At 38.7% G+C, this 19,612-nt stretch overlaps 1 protein-coding gene across 3 annotated transcripts in view; it reads left to right on the top strand.

The window, feature by feature from the left end:
* Nucleotides 1–19,251, top strand: part of LOC149081649 (uncharacterized) — a 558,055-nt gene extending 538,804 nt beyond the window's left edge. For all 3 annotated transcript variants that reach the window (XM_089237063.1, XM_089237062.1, XM_089237066.1), the window contains 6 exons: nt 9,758–9,954; nt 10,062–10,207; nt 10,297–10,339; nt 11,242–11,428; nt 15,047–15,182; nt 17,794–19,251. In XM_089237063.1, coding sequence (XP_089093189.1) covers nt 9,758–9,954; nt 10,062–10,207; nt 10,297–10,339; nt 11,242–11,428; nt 15,047–15,182; nt 17,794–17,845 — 761 coding nt within the window. In that variant the 3' untranslated portion in view covers nt 17,846–19,251. The remainder of the gene's footprint in view (nt 1–9,757; nt 9,955–10,061; nt 10,208–10,296; nt 10,340–11,241; nt 11,429–15,046; nt 15,183–17,793) is intronic.
* The last annotated feature ends 361 nt before the right edge of the window (nt 19,252–19,612 follow it).

Here is a 19,612-nt window from a genome sequence, read left to right as displayed (position 1 = left end):
TGATCTAATGTATATATGTATATATGAGCTCACATCATCATCATCATCGTGCCGCCCCCCCCCCAGCAATAATGACCTTGAGCCCCCCAGACTTCCAAGTCAATCTCCGCCTATGCTTGATGGTAACCTTCATAGTGGAAGACGAGCATCTTTACCACTGCGCCACTCGGGCGGGAAGTTGTTCACTCATACAGTTAATCGCACACTCCTTGGTCACTCATGTGTATCTCGCCATTAAAAATTCTCACCACAGAGAGCAACAGGCCTACAGTGATACGTTAAGTGCGATCAGTACAATTCTCACAGTTCTAAAAATAGATAGCAGCACTATAACAAAAATAATATAGAAACAAACTTCACGTTAGGTTCATAACACAAGGAAACGCTTTTCCAGCATGGCCCACACATGTCTTTGACCACCAGCGTATATCTCTTCCTTCAGCGAGCGGCAGGCCATGATCTGGTAAGGAAAAGCAGGGGGTCATGAGGTTATTCACTCAGCCATACAGTAACTCACACGGTCACTTACTTTGGTCACTCATACGGTCAGGGGCAGTCAAAATGTCGGGAACAAAATATAACGGTGCGAAACGTACCAGAGGCGAATTTTCCGGATCCCATTTGATACATGTATTTCCATGGAATAGAAGTAATGTAATATGAAGAAATCTACTTTTATTCAGTAATTTCAAAAATAATCAACCTTAGAAAAAAGTATCCGGTAAATTCGGCGCCTTTTTACTACTATTATTGCCAAAAATTGCAGTTTTAAACAATGCAGAAATTTTTGTTTCTTTATGGTTTTTTTACTTATTACTTTTCGATTGTTGATAACATTCATCTCTCTGTTGAACTTCATTCATTCACAGAATATTCTGCATTTCCACATCATTGTTAATTTGAACAATTGTAAGCGGGAAAAGTATAAAAGGAATGTCTTTATAATCCTTGTTGCGGGGGGCACACCCGGCCTACAATTCTAGTTCATAGAGTGCTGTGGACACTCTTGTGTGGTCATTCATGGCTGATGAATTTTACAAATAAGGAGTAACGTGGGAGTAAAACCTCTTTACTTCGCGTGAGTACATCTGCCATCGTGCAAACTATGCAGATGCTCCAAGAAGTAAAGCCAAAAGAATTCTACGTTTGATCTCTCGTGTGCATTCGATATATTCGGGAAGATTTCTACGGTTTCTTGCTGAGAAATATTTATTTGTAGGGTTCACTGTCCTCGCTACAAGAGCATCATAAGAAGAAAAAAACACCAATTCCAGTTGCTTTTGATTTGTAACATTCGCGAGAAACTATTTTAATGTGCAGAGAATTCTTTTCAAGACGAGATTGTTTTTTCAAATGCTTTGCAGTTTTTAATTGGAGCAGTCTCCACACATGCTGATTCAAATTGTTTGTCCACGTGAAGTATGTTGTATGCTGTGCTTCCTATGCTTCCGTTATAAAACATTTTAAAATCACAATTTTCTTTTACTAATCGTATTTGTTTCGAGGAGTTTATGCATAAACAAATCACTTTTTATACAATCTCCGAGTGCTAAAACTTCCAATAAGTGCAATGCAGAACCTGCTCTTAAAAGTGAATTTCAAAAAAATTAATATTTTAAAATGAAATTTCCATGAAGATATTTAGTTTTTATTTGAAAGGTGACTGGTGCGACGAATGCATGGAACATGTTCTGAATTTTACTATAAGTAACAGACCACTCATGCCTAACATAGCAGTTGTCCATCACAAAGCAAAGCATGTGGACACGCGAACCGTCGCCGATACCGAGTACATCCAGGACCTGGCCGGGCAAGCGGACATGGCAGGCGGACTCACAACATACTGGACCAAAATTTGCAAGCTACTGTACCGGAGACGGACACCTTTGGCCACAACTGGCTATCGCGGTGGAACTATCGTCGGATTAGAGCACAACCTGCTGTACCCAGGAACTGGCTACAAATACGTATCCGCACAGGTATGTGACTTTGGAATCATTACAATCGTACACCATGACTTTTGGAATGTCGTCCGCTCAAGCTGACTCGCCTTGTAAACTCCTTCGAGGTTATGAACGCATCACTCAATGGCTGCCTACAGACAAAGGAATACTCGCATCTATGTCTAACAACTGGGACCAATACCGCTTTAAACGCTTTGTCGCATGGACTGCATACTTCAAAATCGCCAACTACAATGTCCACCGTTATGCCGTCGATGACAACAACAAACTCGTCGATAGCGCATCGCTATAAACCGTCTACAGGCACTCCAATCCTGTCGTTCCAATTCACCTAGAGTGGGCTCTAAGATCCGCGCTTGAATCAAGAAAACACCAAGATATTGTTTTCTAACTCCCACGTGTAAAATGAATCGAAAAATTCACAACTAATTTTTCGATTTTGCAGAAACATTCTCGTATAAGTACGGAACAAATCGCAAATAACATGCTCCTGATTTTCCAAACCTCTTCCCTTTCTCTCTTTTATTGTACTTTATGTTATAATTTGTCCCTTGAACTGATGCCAAAATATGAAATTGTTTCTCTTCTTTCTTTTCACAAGAACATAAAACTATAAAGCGCAGATTTTCTTTTGCTTCCGTTCTTAATGGGCAACATATATCAATTTTATTCTTCTTCTGTCTTCTTTTATTCATTTATTTACATTTTTTTCCCTTGAGAATTCGATACTAAAGGATCAAGGAGCAGAGAGAGAGAGAGAGAAAAGATGCATCTGGCACGAATTCAGCGAGGCTCCGTGGAAAAATGGCTGAAAAAGATGTTGAGATTTGTAGATGATACTTTTATCGTTGCCCTTTCTTCTGCCCGTTTCGCATCATCATTTATTCAAATGCATAGGACTGTAGTTCGAACCAAGAACAGAAATTAGATTTGCTCCTCCTTTTTTACACACGAAATTTTTATGGTGATTTCTCCTCACGCGTGTGCGAGAACGATTTCATGCCAAAGCGTTAATAGCTAGACGAATTTTTCTATCGATGGTGAGAAATTTTTCTCTCCAGCATACTTGATATCGGAGGGTAGTATTAATGAAAGTAGTATTAATTAAGTACACTAGGGACCTCCCCCCCCCCCGATTTTCCGAGCCTTGGTTAACTAAGTTTCGGGTTATCCGAGGTGTTTTTCATAAATTCATTTAAAAGATTAGCGACAGCAAAAGAACGTGCTAAAGCATACATACTCAAATCATGGACCGCGGGAAAAATGCGGCCCTGGGAGTCACTTGATGTGTGGAGTACGACCTAAACCTAGTTTTATTTCTTTTCAAACCGGCGCAGATCGATTATTTGATCCGCGGCACATTCCCAGATCACACGGGTGGCCCGCGGCACATTTTCCAGATCACTTGAGTGATCTGCAGCATGGTTCCGATCACTTAAGTTACCCACGATGCCGTTTCACATCACTTAAACGACCTGCGGCATATTTGCAGATTACAGATCACTTAAGTGACCCACGGCACATTCCCGGATCACTTGAGTTAACCGCGGCGTATTTACAGATCACTTGAGTGACCTGCAGCACGGTTCCAATTACTTAAGTGCTCCACGGTGCCGTTTCACATCACTGCAGCCGTAGTGTGTGTCCTCGGAGTCCCCGAGGCAGACTCTTTTTTGGCGTCTCCCCCCCCCCCCACTCCCTTTAAAGGAGTTAACGGTAAAAATCAGTTTTAAATTTTTGAAGGTGGGCCCCATTTGGCTCGGGGTCCTGGGACAGTGCCCTGGTTGCCCCAACCTAGTTACGGGTCTGCTTAGGTGGCGCACGGTGCCGTTTTACGTTATTCAAATAACCCGCGACACATTCCCAAATCAATTGAGTGACCTGCGTCACATTCCCAGATCGCCTGAGTGGCCCACAGCGCATTCCCAGATCACTTAAGTGAGTTTAAAAATAAAGCGATCTGCAGCTCATTTACGAGCACTTAAGCGAACTGCGGCGCTGTTCCTTCTCTTAGATCCTCCCCCTCCTCCAGATCTCTTAAGTGACCAACACTCTCCTAAAGAAAGGTTCAGCACCCTTGTGCTAGACGGCGAGCGTCGATACAAATAGGTCCACGAAATGCAGTAGCATGGAACGGAGCTCTACGGGTTGTGTAGGCAGAAACTTGATATCCAAAATGTATGTGTAAAATTACAAAATGATACCTAAATTAAAAGATAGATGACGCTAAAAAAATAATTCATTTTTACACGTTCAAAATATCGAAACGGAATACATTTTGTCCACCACAACAAAATGAAAATATATTAACCGATATCTCTCTGACTGCATCGAATTTTTCCACAACTAAGCATAATTGCAACAAATTTAATCGCAGTTATAACTTAAAACATTAATTTTTCAATTAAGCAATAAAACATCCCTATGTATGATATGCATCAATTCAGAAATTAATGTTTTAAGTCAATAGCAGAGGCCGCTCGTAGAAACATTCCTTCTCTGGCATACACATCAACACATGGCGGTTCTAATTTCTTAACCAAATACTGCACATAATTATTATATATTATTACTGATAAAATACATAATATATTTGAGAAGTTTCGAAATTCTCCCTCCCCATCAACTACAATAATGAAAATCAGAGCGAGGGCAATCGACGAAAATTCAAACCCTTCCATTTTGATGGCAATCGATCGAACATCTTGATCCGTACTATATACATAGGTGTTGAGAGATTTTAAACATGAAAATTCTTTTAAAATTCTACGAGATATAAGGTCTCTAAACTTCACGAATAAAACAATATCAAAATAAGCATTTATCGCAGAAAATTTTCAAAAAAAGTCATTTTTTACAAAAAAAAAAGTTTGAAAATAGTCTAAAATAAAGCATTTATGGCATTTTGCCTGAACTTCCGGGTTCTACAAATTGCACTATGTAATACGATTGGTTAGCAGACCCCATTTTCCAATGGCCTACGACTGAAAAAGACCGAATACAAGAATTTCATGGTTTAAACCAGTGATTCCCAACGCGGGTGTTAACGCCCCCTGGGGGGTGGTAGAAGCTACGGGTATAACATAGGATCCTATGGGTTAGATTGCATGGGAGAAAAAAATTTCTGAAGAAGGGGGCGATGAGGCAAAAAAGGTTGGGAAACTAGGGTTTAAACTTTGCTTTTGCGATCAGGAGAGCGAATTTTTTGTTATCTTGGGGGGGGGGGGCCTGAATACCTGAAAAGCAGGACTGTGTGAGTTCTAAGGAAATACTATAGAAATATTATGCGATAGGTAGAGACGTACGGACAATCGGCACCAATCAATCATCAATAAAAAGGTCTAATTTCCTCCCATTCCGAAAACCAAAAGATACGCCAAAGAAAAAAATGGCTGATTTGATACAAAAAACTGCAGATATGAATGTTACGGTAAATGTGATAAATCAGTTATTGTACAGAATAACCGATCATTATGCATACTTACTAATCATCTTGGTATATATATGTTTGATAAAATTATTACTTTCACCGGCGAATATACGTAATACCCACAAGCGTCGTTGGTAAATTTGACACATACGTTTTAATGAAATTTATCGCCTTTATCTGTGATTATGCACCTAGTGTAATTAATGAATTTGATAAATATGAAAAAAAATTCCAAATGAGTCCATATAGTATCATATAGTAGAATTTATCATGATTACCAACGACGTGACGCTTGCGTGCTATGCATAATCGCCCGTGAAAGTGATTAATTTAGGGAAATTAATCAAACTTACTAATGTATTTCACAAAATGCACGGTGATTATGCATAATAACCGGATTTATCGCATTTACGACTGCCGAATATCCAATGCTATAATCGCTGTCACAGCCTCTCTTTGTTCGGCATTTGTGTCATGTGCAATATTAAAATTTTCTCAAAATACTAACATTTTGATCATTTCACATGACTGATTTCCAAAAAGTATCAATGTCAGTCACCAGTATAAATGAAAATTGGTCACATTATGGAGGGGGGGGGGGGGGATTTTTCAATTTTCAAATACTATGAAACCTTCGTCTAACTGTGTTTAAGTTTTTGTGCTACCCCTGTACTAGAAATATTTTAATATAAACTGCTGGCGGCATTATGTATGCTAATGTATTCCACGAAAGTGCTCTTTTCTCAAAACTAAGTTTCCGATTAGAGAGAGAGAGAGATAAGGAACATTTTTCTACGAATACCACTCACTCAAATGTCTTGAAACTGTGTGTGTATCTCACATATGGTGTTGAAAACTTGAACACGAGGATTTTTGTTATAAAAATTATTTTAAAAAATTTTATGCAGCAAAATATGGATAAATTTTGGTGATTTTTGAAAACCTTGCATGTTGTTGAAGTTAAAATTCGAGAAAAAAATAACCAAAAATTAAAAATCCTGTTAAACTGTATGAAAATATCAGTAGTATCTCAGAAAAAAAATTGAGTGCCTAAAGGGAATAGAAAATTTTTTTAAATAATCGTTACAGGAAAAAGAGATTTTTCCCATTGGAAAGTATGGAAAACCAAAATCGTGCACCTACTCCCTTAAATAGTTTGTCACAGTCTTAGGAAAAAAAAGTCACGGAATTGAAACACCTACGTGTTCCTTACGTTTTCTGTGACAAAGATTAAAGGAGGAGTTTTACCGGATTGTACAGTAAAGAATGTTGAATATAAAGAACTTCCTCAAAAAAGTTAAATAAAGCTTTGTGATACATCTGTGCGAATGTTTAAAGGCTTCTTAGATAATCACTGGACCAAAAACATCTTGAGCTTGCGGAAAAATTCATCCAAAAATGGAATGTCCCATTGCTTATACAAATAGCACATCACACCCCCTCCACACTCATCTGGAAAAATTCAAAGAAAACGTGGGTGCTTACCGAAAAGAGCACCATCACCGAGGAACTCTCGACTTGGAGCATATATATATATATATATATATATATATATATATATACAGTCAAACCTCGTTAGTGCGTCACCCGGTTAACACGTCACTCCGCTTACCGGGTCACTTTTTGGAAGTCCCAATTGTCCGCAGGCAGGAATTGGCACAACTATGGCTTACTCCGTTTAACGAGTCACTCCGCTTACTAAGTCATATTTTTGCTCTCCCAAGAGTGACTCATTAACGAGGTTTGACTGTATTAGGAACACAAAAATATATCATAGTGATTACTAAAGCATTAAATGTATATGGTAAATAAAGATGTGGAAAAGTTCCATCAGTTTTAAAATTTTATGAACAACTTTAATGTACAACTTAATCATTAAATATTGTGTAATATCCTTATATACAGTATTTCACATTATTTAAGTATACGTGTATATAGTCAGAGAATTTGACAATATGAGGAACAAAGACTTTTGATTTCGAAATCGACAAAAATCACGCGAATACGGGTTGAACGCGAATATGAAGGGATTACAAAATCTCACAAACTAATTTTCTATAGTGATTGCAATGTGCTAGCCCCTTCACAGTGTGTTGCCTCCCGTGATATCGGATTCTGAAGTACTTGAAATGTGATGCACAAATATTTTCTACCCAGCACACGGAGTGAGAAGGTACTCCCATCGAAACACTTGTGATTAAACATATACAAATACAACGCCACAACAGGCAAAATGCCCAACGAGGCGGCTGAGAAAAAGATGCCCACAACAAATATGGATGTCATATACTGTATTTCAAAAATACAGCAAACCAATTAAAAATAAAATCACAAAAATTATAAACAATATATACACATGATACAATGCCAATAAAGAATATATTATGGTTGTCTTATTCTAAGTATGGATAACTTCTCGATTTACCCCAACATGTTTATCGTATTTCTTTTTAAACATGTCAATTGTGTTACAATTTACTACCTCCGGGGGTAAACTATATATTCCATGAATACATACTCCAAACATAAAGGCATTACCACTACTTCAGGGGGGGGGGGGTTCTCAACCTTTTTCACCCGCGACCCAAAATCAGCAACAAAATCAACTTCGAGACCCATGGGACTGTTTGCATTTCAATAGTATTGAAACAGTGACGCAAAAACAATTCGTTCATAATAGGGCTGTAGCTGGATTTTTACGATCCACTGCGATGAAAGTTTGAGTCGCGACCCATAGGTCAAGAACCCCCAGCACTACATCATCCCATATGGCAACGGCTCATTATTAGAGACTCGTGTTGTAAATATAAGAGATAGAAGCGTTTCAATTTCCATGACGCTGATTTTCTATGGGACAAGTTCGCTGAACCATGCCTGAAGAAGTTTCACTTCAAAAAACCTACAAACCGAAATTTCGCAATTCCAGGAATCACCATTTGTTTACAACTCCACAAAAATTTCTGTTTCAGCAATCACCATAGAAATGACCGTGGACGGAAATACCACATCCGCGTAAGTTCACCCGGTAGTCACCCGGAGGAAAGTTAGGAAAAAACAGCAAGTACTTTTAACGAGCAAAACTTTTTTTTCCTCAACTTTCCTCCGATTTTTGAATTCAAATATCTCTGCGAATATGCACTTAGAAACGTGGGTGTTTTTTGTTTGTTTGTTTTTTTTTTTTGTCTCAGGAGAGACAGGGCAACAACTTTATAATTGGGGTTCTTTGAGGATGAGGTGTTCATATAAGAAATTTGTTTTTTAATTTCAATAGCTATACAAGCCTTTGCACTATGAATGACGTACATACCTGAAGTCTACACGTTATTTAAATACTTTTTTTCTAGTTGGAAGTACGCCTCTAGGATCAATCAACGGAGGAACTGGACCAAGACCAGTTGCCCAGAGGAACTAAGGTGTGCGCGGTGGCGCCAAAAAAAAAAAACACACCTCCCCAGCGCGACCCAACCCGCAAGGGTAAAAGGCTTATATCCCTGGAGGGACAGAGTTTGGGCCGTGACTGGTTTGTCGGAGCAACTAAGACCCAGTCTTTATAGGGTTGGCGAGAGCAGCTCCCCTCAGCCTCCTATCATCAGGAGGGACTTACAAACCCGAATGACGGTCCAAGACGGTCCAACGTAAAAGAAAATATTGGGCCCCTTGAATTAGAGAAACGTGTGAAGCTTGTGGTTTTCGGGACCCTTTAGAAGACGGAGCCCCGGGCGCGTGCCCGGTGCACCCACCGTTAAATCCGCCTCTGGGACTACTTAGCCACGCATATTGTGTACCGCATTATTTCGTTAATTGAACTTTTTATATGTAATTTTTGCGTATTTTCCCGCATTCCTGCTTATTTCGATTAATTATCACATTAGATTGATTCGTGTAATAAATTGCACTTTTTGCAGTGTTTCCCACTTATGATGTTCCCACTTGAAACGTTTTCCCGCTTAGTACGACTAATTTTCGTGGTTAAAACCTTCACTATTCCTTTGAAAATTACCGTTTTTACAACTTTTTTCATAACCGTAATTGAGAATAGCAGTAATGTTATTTGTCGGCCTTCTGTAACTGACCACCGCAAAAGAGGCGTTGCTTGGCGTGCAAAATAAAAAGTCGCCACGTTTACGCTGACCACGATTATGGAAAATTAATCTGTTTTTCTGACATGATTTTATGCCTTTTTACAACGGTTCGTTACTTATCTCATGCTTCCAGTATATGGAGAAGCGCCGAGACTATCTTTGATAGTTTCTTTTAAAATGGTTTGGATACAGAGCAGGATCTCAGCACTTTGATAGCAGCGATCAGTTTAACCTGCACTGCATATATTGATTATTCACTGGCTTTTTCTTATTATTCAAAGGCACTGAAGTGTTGAAAATGGAGGTGACTCGAACATGCCACCGACTCGCTCCTGTTCTGACGAAACCTTCGCCGCCACCAGCTTACGCGGGTTTCTTGCAGAGGTTGAGCGCCAGAAGTGTTACGGGTCGAAGATGGTGCCGGAGGTGGTTCGCTGTCAGAGAAGATGGCGTACTGTATTGGTACAGGACCACCAAGGCAAGTTGGGAATGAAATAAATGGATTTATGCAGGAAAAATCGCTTCGTCTCTGGTATCCAAAATAAACTAAAATTTACATATTATATTTCCCTGCTATTTATTCAGGATCACGAGCCTCTTGGAGCTTTGGTCCTCCAAAATCACAATATCAGCCGCGTACCTGATGCTGGATCACCGCACGCTTTCAAAGTGTCTCGATTTGGAGGCTGCCCGTATTATTTCTCCGCCGATGACGAAGATGGCGCCACCAGGTTTCACTTTCTCTCTCTCTCTCTAACTCATTCTATAGTTATGACGATTTATGATTCTGCACGACTAAAAATATAATTTTATTTTGCAGGTGGATTAGTGCCTTGAACCAAGTTGCAAGCAATGCCTCGAGAGTAAGATACATTTCATACCCCGATCAATGTTCTAATCTACTGTTCTTCAACCTTTTTCTATTTGCGGACTATAGTCAGACAAAGTGAACTATTTCCCAGACCGCCATAAACGAGAGAAATAGTTTGCGAAACGGCGAAAAAAAATTGGAAAATTTCCTCGCCAACATGTAACTTATATTTTATCATGCAAGAAACATCGTTGGGATCGTAGTGCCACCTATCAAATGAAAGCAAAACTATGTTATAATTGTTCAAATAAGATTGGTTGTCGGGTTTAAATAGGAGTGCAGCATCAAAATTAATAGTATATGGTATAATACTATATATATTTATTTATTTAATTTTCGTGATGCACACCGCTGTAAAGTTATGACACCGGTTACTATGTTTTAAACATATTAATATCAAGTTAGACATTTTTTTATACGGTTGCGCTGATCAGATAAAAAAAAACTGATTGTTATGACTCTTCAAATAAAATTAGTAGCTAGTAAAAAAAAACTCTTACACCAATAATCTCATTGATTGCATATGCTCGAAAGTGTGATGCTTTCGTGCTGCTTAGTAGCATGTGTATCACGGGCCTTACACACGAGATATAAGCACTGCAGCATCTTCCATTCGATTCCTGTGTTTGGCTCTAATTACTAACGCAGCTGATTCCCCCGCCCGCCAAACAATAATAATAATTTTGAAAGCATCTTTCTCACCCCTCAGCAATGCAGCTCCCTTATCATTCAGTTGCTGCAAGAACTTGGCGAAATATTTCGCGCATCTGGGGTTGAAGAACACTGTTATAATCGATATTACAATTTGGCCTTCGATAGATTCTTTGTATAGTAAACTGTATAGGCCTCTATTATTGAAAAATGACAATGTCTCATAATGTGTATATTTCTAAGGTTGACCCATACATGGAGCAATGCGTCCGTAATGCCCAACTGCCAGCTTCTGCAGTGATCAATCCGGATTGCCAGGGGTACCTTGCAAAGCTCAGTCAACGTTGGAAGAGTTGGAAAAGGAGATATTTCGTCTTGAAAGATGCTGCGCTGTATTTTTATGTCGATCGCAACGCCAAAGTCGCCTTAGGTACGTACATTGAGTACAGGGAGTTTCAGAAGGGGCACTCGCACTTTGAAACAAAACACAACTCCAAAACACAATGACAGGTGGAAGGGTGAAATGTGTATCTCCCATAAGTGTAAAATAAAAGAATACCCCAGATTTACTAAATACGGTAAAACCTCTCTTAACGGACACCTCTCAGATGCGCTCACCTCTCTTTTTTACGGCCAAATAATAATTCATATAGAAATGTCCTCTCCACTTGTTAATACAAGATTCATTGGAAGACTGGTTATTTGTGGAGATGAAGATTACAAGGAAGAAAATTCATCTCTTTTCGTTCGTTATATCGTTCTTCTGTGACGCATGTTGGTCGGTTCTAGGGGTACACATTCCAGTGTATTTGGAATTCAGTATTCACTTCAGCCATGTCACTGCTATGCAATGTAACCATTCCAAATTCATTCTGATGTGATCATTTTACACCTGGTTAAGATGACATCCACTGAAATTGCAACCAATTTTGAAAATTCGTGTATTTTAATTTTACAACCTACCCATCAAATATACCGCTCATATTTTAGTGTTTTCTGTTGCCACCCACTTCACCTTCAGTTTTTTGAGGAGTTCTACGCACACATACCTACAAATTTTTCCCCCTTCCCGTCAGTATTATGTCGTGAGAGCGTTTTTTCCCTTAAGTATTTTTAATTCCTTTAACCGGTTTTTAAAATTTTCCTGATCGGCATTATAACTGCTAAATTTGAAACTGGGAAGTCTTCACCAATTGCCACCTATTTTGAAGAATTAATTTTTTTTCCGATTACGTGCTGACAACCGCTCTTCCCCCGCCCCCTCCACAACAAAAAGATTTACTACGTCCATCGCTTTTATTTCCCTCACTGTAATACAAAAACTTGCCATGAAATGTGGCTTTTTAGGAAGAGGTTTTTTTTTTTTTTTTAAAACAAAAAAATTTGTATTATTTATACTGTGAGCGTATATTTTTTTTCTTTTTTGCTCTCGTTCGTTCTCTTATCTAACCTTGAACAAGAGCTGACTCCTCTCCCTAGCAGTTGACTGATTGGAGGGGGGAAATTAAAAACATGTTTTACATTAAAAACAACTTCAACGCGTTTTTAGTAGACGACACATTTCAAGGTGGCTAAAATAAAGCAGATCAAGTTTGACGAGATATCTCGGGATTGCCGCTGAAAGGGTTAATAAATCGTATAGACTCTCAAAAACATGTTTTTTTCTTTCTCTTTCTTACCGACCGAAACCTGTCTCAAATGGTTTCTTTTAGCGAAATCCCTTTGATATCCTCTATATAAACTGTTTTGTCTACGGTCACAACAAATTGTTTCTCTAGACGAATTCCAAAAAAAAAGCCACCATATGATCACTTTTAGCTCTTCTCTTTTCAAGATTGTCGTTTAAAAATTAGGAGAGTCCTTTCTGAAACACTTTACACATCTTCACAACTCGGGCTCATTTTGTGTGTACAAGATAACTCTATTTCTTACAATAGATATACTTCTAAAAAATTTTCATACCTTTAAGCAGAATTTTATCGAATGCGTGACTCGTGAAAAATTAATTGCATGCTGAATCGTGGAATTCTATTATGTGTCGGTTATCTGGTACTTTACGTGACTCGAACTATCCATAAATGTCTTTAGGAGCTGTTATCGCTAAAACGGTGATTGGAATTTAGTTAAAAACCGCTTCTCTCTCTGCGCTATATGTACATTGTTTTGAAAGATATCATTCGCATATCGTAATTGGTTTATTTCCATTTGTATATTCTCTCTCTCATTTCAGTTTCCGATGCCCCTCTTTTATCTCACTGGTAAGATTAAAGAGGTTATTCCTGTTTATGACAGTCACATATTGCCTTTTGCAATCATTTTTAAGCGTAAATAATCCATTTATTATTATTTCTACTTGAGAGAGATTTGATCTTTTTTCCCTTCTTCTTTTGGTTAGACTGTTTTCAAATCCATGACGTCATCATTTATTTCGTTAAGTTTTGTTTTTTTCTTTTGTTCTATATCTTATAATCGATTATGGATTATGCCTTTTACAACGAAAGGATTCTAAGGTGTCTATCGTCCTCAGTGTCGTCCTCAGAAGATTATGATAAAATTCAAGCACAATCATCTCGCCAAGAAACACTTAAAAACAAAAAAAATTAGCGCCGGAGTGCTAATTATTAAAGCCAAAAAAATTGTTAGAAATGACAACAATCAGCTATTCGTCACCTCTTGTGCTTTTTGGTATGGGTGCCCCCCAGCGTCAAGGGTGGAGTCGTCTGATCGATTGTATGTGTGTATATATGAATTAAAATCATTTCACATCATCATGCTCCCCCCCTCCCCCAAGACTTTCAAGTCTATCTCCGCCTATGCTTCTTGGGGACATCTATAGAAGAACACACCTAGCTCTCCTTTTTCTTTTATCTGTACCTGACGTGTTTGAATGTCGTCGCTCCTAGATTATAGGGTTGCGGGATTTTTAAATTTATTCCTGCCTTCTATTGGCGTCCAAAATATTGATATATTTACTTTTTCTGTTTGTTTTTGTTGTGTGCGTTAAGTGGCCCATAATAATTCTCCGAATTTTTTTATATTTTTTGTGCAAATTTAAATGAGTAGAATCAGTGGCAAATTTTTCTTTTAACTTTTTGAGGACATCACCTTGCGACCCTTTCCTTGTCAGCACCTTTTCAATATGTGAGATGTAGTCGTATTTATGCGCTGCTGCTGTGTGGTCGCGTGAGCATCGTGCTGGACTCTCGTTGTGACGACCCAGGTTCAAACTCCGTTGATGGCACACTGTTTGCCGGAAGTTGGTTTTCTGAGGTTTTTCCTAACTTCTAGGCGCGAATGAGAGTGTCTTCCACTTTAAACAGTCTCTCCACAGGGAAACCTTCAACATGATACGTATTAATTACGCAACAAGAAAATTCAAGTACTAACCATCTTGACTCTAAAATATGAAAGACAGATGGCAAGAACATGAAACAAGCGCAACTTTGACAACATAAATAGAATAGAATCACATACACCCAGAACCCTCATTCGTGCATTTACCGATTCGTTTGAAATTCTGCGAAGAAATGTTTAAGAGGTGCATGTATTCAGTTTAATATTTTCATTATTAGTGTAGTTCCAGAATTATTTCATTAGTGTCAAATTTTCAATTAGTTTTGAAATTCTTTCATTAGATTCAATTTTTATGACTTCTGAAACCTTTTCATTAGTTTCAAATTATCGTCAAAGCGAAATTTTCATCAAAGTTCATACTTCTACTATACTTCTATATGGATATTTTTCAGCATCTCTGTGCATTCTGCAATAATGTATGGGTATTTTTTGGTATGGCACCTTCACATTTTTTTTAAATTGTTAAAAAAAACGTGTAATCGCTCTATTTTCGTCTATATTAATACGAGTGCGGGACCTTTAATCATGGCTCTGAACCCACAATAATTTTTCGCATCACTCGAAATCTGTATTCACAAAATTATCCCAAGAGAAGTATTTAGATAAATTACCATATTTTTTCATGATATTAATGAAGCTTCAATACAGATTGTGAATTTCTAAGAGAAAGACTAACATTCGAATTATTCGGCAGGTCTTTTCCATTTGCACGGTTACAAAGTCCAAAGCTGTAGCCTACAAGGGAAGAAAAACACGTTCGAAGCCATCCCACCAGAACCAAGGCTCAAGCATTTATATTTCCAGGCTGATTCCGAAAACGAAAAGAAACGGTGGGTATCGATAGATCTGTGCGATACAGGTTTTGTTTATCTAATTCTAGTTCTATTAATATGGTCAAGTTTACAAAACACTGCTTTGGTGTTTCGCTGCTGGAGGTTGTCTGCAAACAATAGTTTAGAACAGAAAAGTCAGGGTAATCTCTTGGAAGGAATTCCGCACTAGCTCTCCCAGCCATCACATTTGTCGATTGGCCGAAACGGCAAAAAAAAGCGTAAGGACTTTCTGGACATGTGGTATGCAACTCAATGTAGATTGCGGGCTACTTTATTGATTGGAGACCCTGTCGCGAGCAGCTTAATTGTTTTGGGACAGTGCCGCAGGTCACGTAAATGTATAGCTGGCCACTCAAGTACCCCAGAACCGTGCCAGTGATCTGTAAGTACGTTGTGGATCACACAAATGATCTGTAAATATGCCGTGGGTCACTCAAGCGATCTGTGAATGTTCCGTGGGCCACTCAAGCATAGGTGCCAGAATCTGTGGACATGAGGCTGTTTGAGACCCCCCCACCCCAATGAATTTTATGAAGGGCTGAGCCCCACCAGACTCCCCAGTAATTAATGAATTTTTATGCAACACACAGGCCCGTCATTTCGGGGGGGGGGGTCGGGGGCGGTGGCGCCCCCTCCCCCGTTTTTGAAAATACGCTAAAAATATTATGTATATATACAAATATAAACTGAAGAGCCAAAAAAACTGGTACAGGCATGCGTATGCAAATAAAGAGATATGGAACCAATCAGACTACGGCGCTGCGGTCGGCAACGCCTATATAACACAACAAGTGTCTGGCATAGTTGTTAGATCGGTTACTGCTGCTACAATGGCAGGTTATCGAGATTTAAGTGAGTTTTAACGTGGTGTTATAGTCGGCGCACGAGAGATGGGTCATAGCATCTCCGAGGTAGCGATGAAATTTGGATTTTTACGTACGATCATTTCACGAGTGTACCGTGAATATCGGGAATCCGGTAAAAAATTAAATCTACGACATCGCTGCGGCCGGAAAAAGATCATGCAAGAACGGGACCAACGACGACTGACGAGAATCATTAAACGTGACAGACGTGCAACCCTTCCGCAAATTGCTGCAGATTTCAATGCTGGGCCATCAACAAGTGTCAGAGTGCGAACCATTCAACGAAACATCATCGATATGGGCTTTCGGAGCCGAAGGACCACTCGTGTACCCTTGATGACTGCACGACACAAAGCTTTACGCCTGGGCCCGAGAACACCGACATTGGACTGTTGAGGACTGGAAACACGTTGCCTGGTCTGACGAGTTTCGGTTCCAATCGCTCCGAGCTGATGGACGTGAACGTGTATGGAGACAACCTCATGAATCCATGGGACCTACATGTCAACAGGGGACTGTTCAAGCTGGTGGAGGCTCTGTAATAGTATGGGGCGTACACAGTTGGCGTGATATGGGATCCTTGATACGACTCTGACAGGTGACAGGTAAGTAAGCATCCTATCTGATCACCTGCACCCATTCATGTCCATTGTGCATTCCGACGGACTTGGACAATTTCAGCAGGACAATGCGGCACCCCACACGTCCAGAATTGCTACAAAGTGGCTCCAGGAACACTCTTCTGACTTTAGACACTTCCGCTGGCCACCAAAATCCCCAGACGTGAACATTATTGAACATATCTGGGATGCCTTGCAACGTGCTGTTCAGAAGAGATCTCCACCCCCCCCCCTCTTACTCCTACGGATTTATGGACAGCCCTGCAGGATTCATGGTGTCAATTACCTCCAGCACTACTTCAGGCAATAGTCGAGTCCATGCCACGTCGTGTTGCGGCACTTCTGCGTGCTCGCGGGGGCCCTACACGATATTAGGCAGTTTGACCAGTTTTTTTGGCTCTTCAGTGTATATATATATACAAAAAAAGAATTATTTAAAGAAAAAGCAAAAAAATTGACTTTTATGAGAGTGAAATAGAAATGCAGTGGGTTTTCAGCAGGGGGGAACCCCATGCACGGTTCAAAAAGTGTAGGCGTTTCTGAAGGGTGGCGATGCCTAATTGGATTAAAAATGCCAACCCTATACAAATATATATATATATACATATATTGAGTGCATATGTTCTTTGCCCCCCCCCCCGGAAAAAGTTGAAATGACGGCCCTAGCAACACGCCACTCCTCCTTCTGAGCCCCAGTCCCATATGTGTGGAACAACTCGCAACTTTCATCCCACGTCAATGTTTTCTTCATGTCGGCGCCTCTGCCTTCAAGTTATCTACCAATGTGCCGTGGGCCATTCAAGTGATGTAAAACTGCACTGCAGGCCACTAAAGCAGGGCTGTCTTGAGGGTATCATGTGCCAACGGGCCAAGTGATTTTCGAAAGACAAGTGATCTGGAAATGTGTTGCAGGATAATCAAGTGATATGTAGCTTAGTTCATATTTTTACAAAATTATGTTCGAAGTCGCCAGTTATATTTAGCCCGAGGGCCATGGTTGAGCACGCATGCATGATGTAACCTATTTCTAATTGGGTAAAAACTTAATCCTACAGATAACATTAAAAACTGGCATATGTATTTGTTTATATTCAAACAACCTAAATAACTCTCAATTTCCAGGTGGTTGGCTGCTCTAGAGTACTCAACGGACAGATGGATAAAGGTTGGATAACAAAGGATTTCTTAGGAACCGAAACTAACAAAGTAGTGAAGATGATGTCACTCTTTTCTTTCGCTTCATCTGGACCAATCCGCATTCAAATGGATATTAACGAGAGTGAACATTTTTAATAAAGCCCATAGCTTTCCTGGCAGCACTGATGATTATATCCTCCTCTTTTTCGGAGCAAAATAATTATTACAGCGTGCTAGCCTCGTGGGAGCTATAAAAACACATATAAATACTAGTCATATCTGTATCTATATGTAAATAAAGAAAACACTAAGTATTAATAAACATTAATTGATTAGTACAAATCTAAGAGATAGCGTATCAAATAAACAATCATTTTCCTTCAGTATTAATGAAATAAACATACATACATACAGGGATATGTCTGCGTATGTGAATAAAGGTATTATATAAATATACATATTGGATAAATTAATGATGTGGGTTACATGTATTTGTGATGAGAGTTCGATGATCAACAGAAACCATTGACTGCCGCTTGCGAAAACTGCCGTGAAAACATGAAAGAAAATTCCTCTACCGTGAATGATTAATGGATTTGTTTAGATATTAACACATATCATTACGACTATTTTTCTTAAATTAACAATTAATGTTATGCATGCTCATCACATAAGTACAAAGACGGCATTAATTTTTGAATAATAACATTTCTCCTTTTAATTCTTGCAAAAGTGATGAGCATGAGAAAGGAATTTGGCAAAATTCAAATTACTAATAGCAAATAATGTTATTCGAATACTTTATTGACAAAAAAATGAAAAATTTAATTTGATCACGAAACTAATAGTTACTAATCGTGCTTAAATAAAATTATATTTATCCTGAAGTTGCTAATGATGTTTGATATCATCTAAATCAGTGTTTCCCAAAGTGGACAATGGATGTTTCCTGAGGGGTGGGGCGGTAGACGATTTGGGTTTAATATATGATCCTATGGGTTGTGGTATGAGTTAGGGTGCGATGAGAAGAAAAATTTTTGAAAAAAAAGGATGATGGAACAAAAAGTTTGGGAAACTATGATTTATATGATTTATTCATTCAGTTTAATTTGTTTTCAATGCTTTACGGAGAATTTGTGTATCATATATCTTAGTGTTTATATTTCGAAATTCGTAAATATTGTCATTTGAAAAGATGTATAATTAAAATTATAGAAAATTAATATGAATGGAAGATAGATTGGATTATAGTTAAATGAATGTTATCCTATAGCGATGTTTACGATATATTGATTTATATCTGTTTCCTATATTAAAGAGAACTTGACGTTTAGGAACTGTTTGAATTGAAAGTGCCAACCTGCTAAAAAAACATCTTGTACCGTTACAAAAAATATATATATAAAAAATAAAATGAAACAAAAAAATGAAAATTTTCAGATTCCTTCGTACAATAAATTTGAATACAGAAGTGTATTTTGTGCATCTCCTTTTTTGTCACATAATTCTTTCCTTATGTAGAGAAATCAGGGGTAGCAACAGCTGGCTTTCTAGATAATTTTATGCAGCTTGCGACTAGGTAAAATCACTGTGTATTAAATTGTTCTTCTCATCATTATTTGAGCTATTAGTTTCAATATAGCAGACCTGATTACCAGACTATTTACATTCATTAACTCAAAAAAAAAGTCTCAGTCATTCAAAAAATGAAGTCTCTCTTCATAACTCAAGCCACATGTGCCAATAAGGACATGCGTAGCTCTTCTCTGCACCCCTTCAACTAAGTCTATGTCCCTCTATAGGT

Source organism: Pholcus phalangioides, unplaced genomic scaffold (assembly GCF_987345545.1).
Source record: "Pholcus phalangioides strain wild (caught in Gottingen) unplaced genomic scaffold, Ppha-v1.0 ptg000009l_1, whole genome shotgun sequence".
In the NCBI taxonomy this organism is placed as follows: domain Eukaryota; kingdom Metazoa; phylum Arthropoda; class Arachnida; order Araneae; family Pholcidae; genus Pholcus; species Pholcus phalangioides.
The sequence above is the reverse complement of the archived record's forward strand: the minus strand, read 5'-3'. Positions and strand labels throughout refer to the sequence as shown.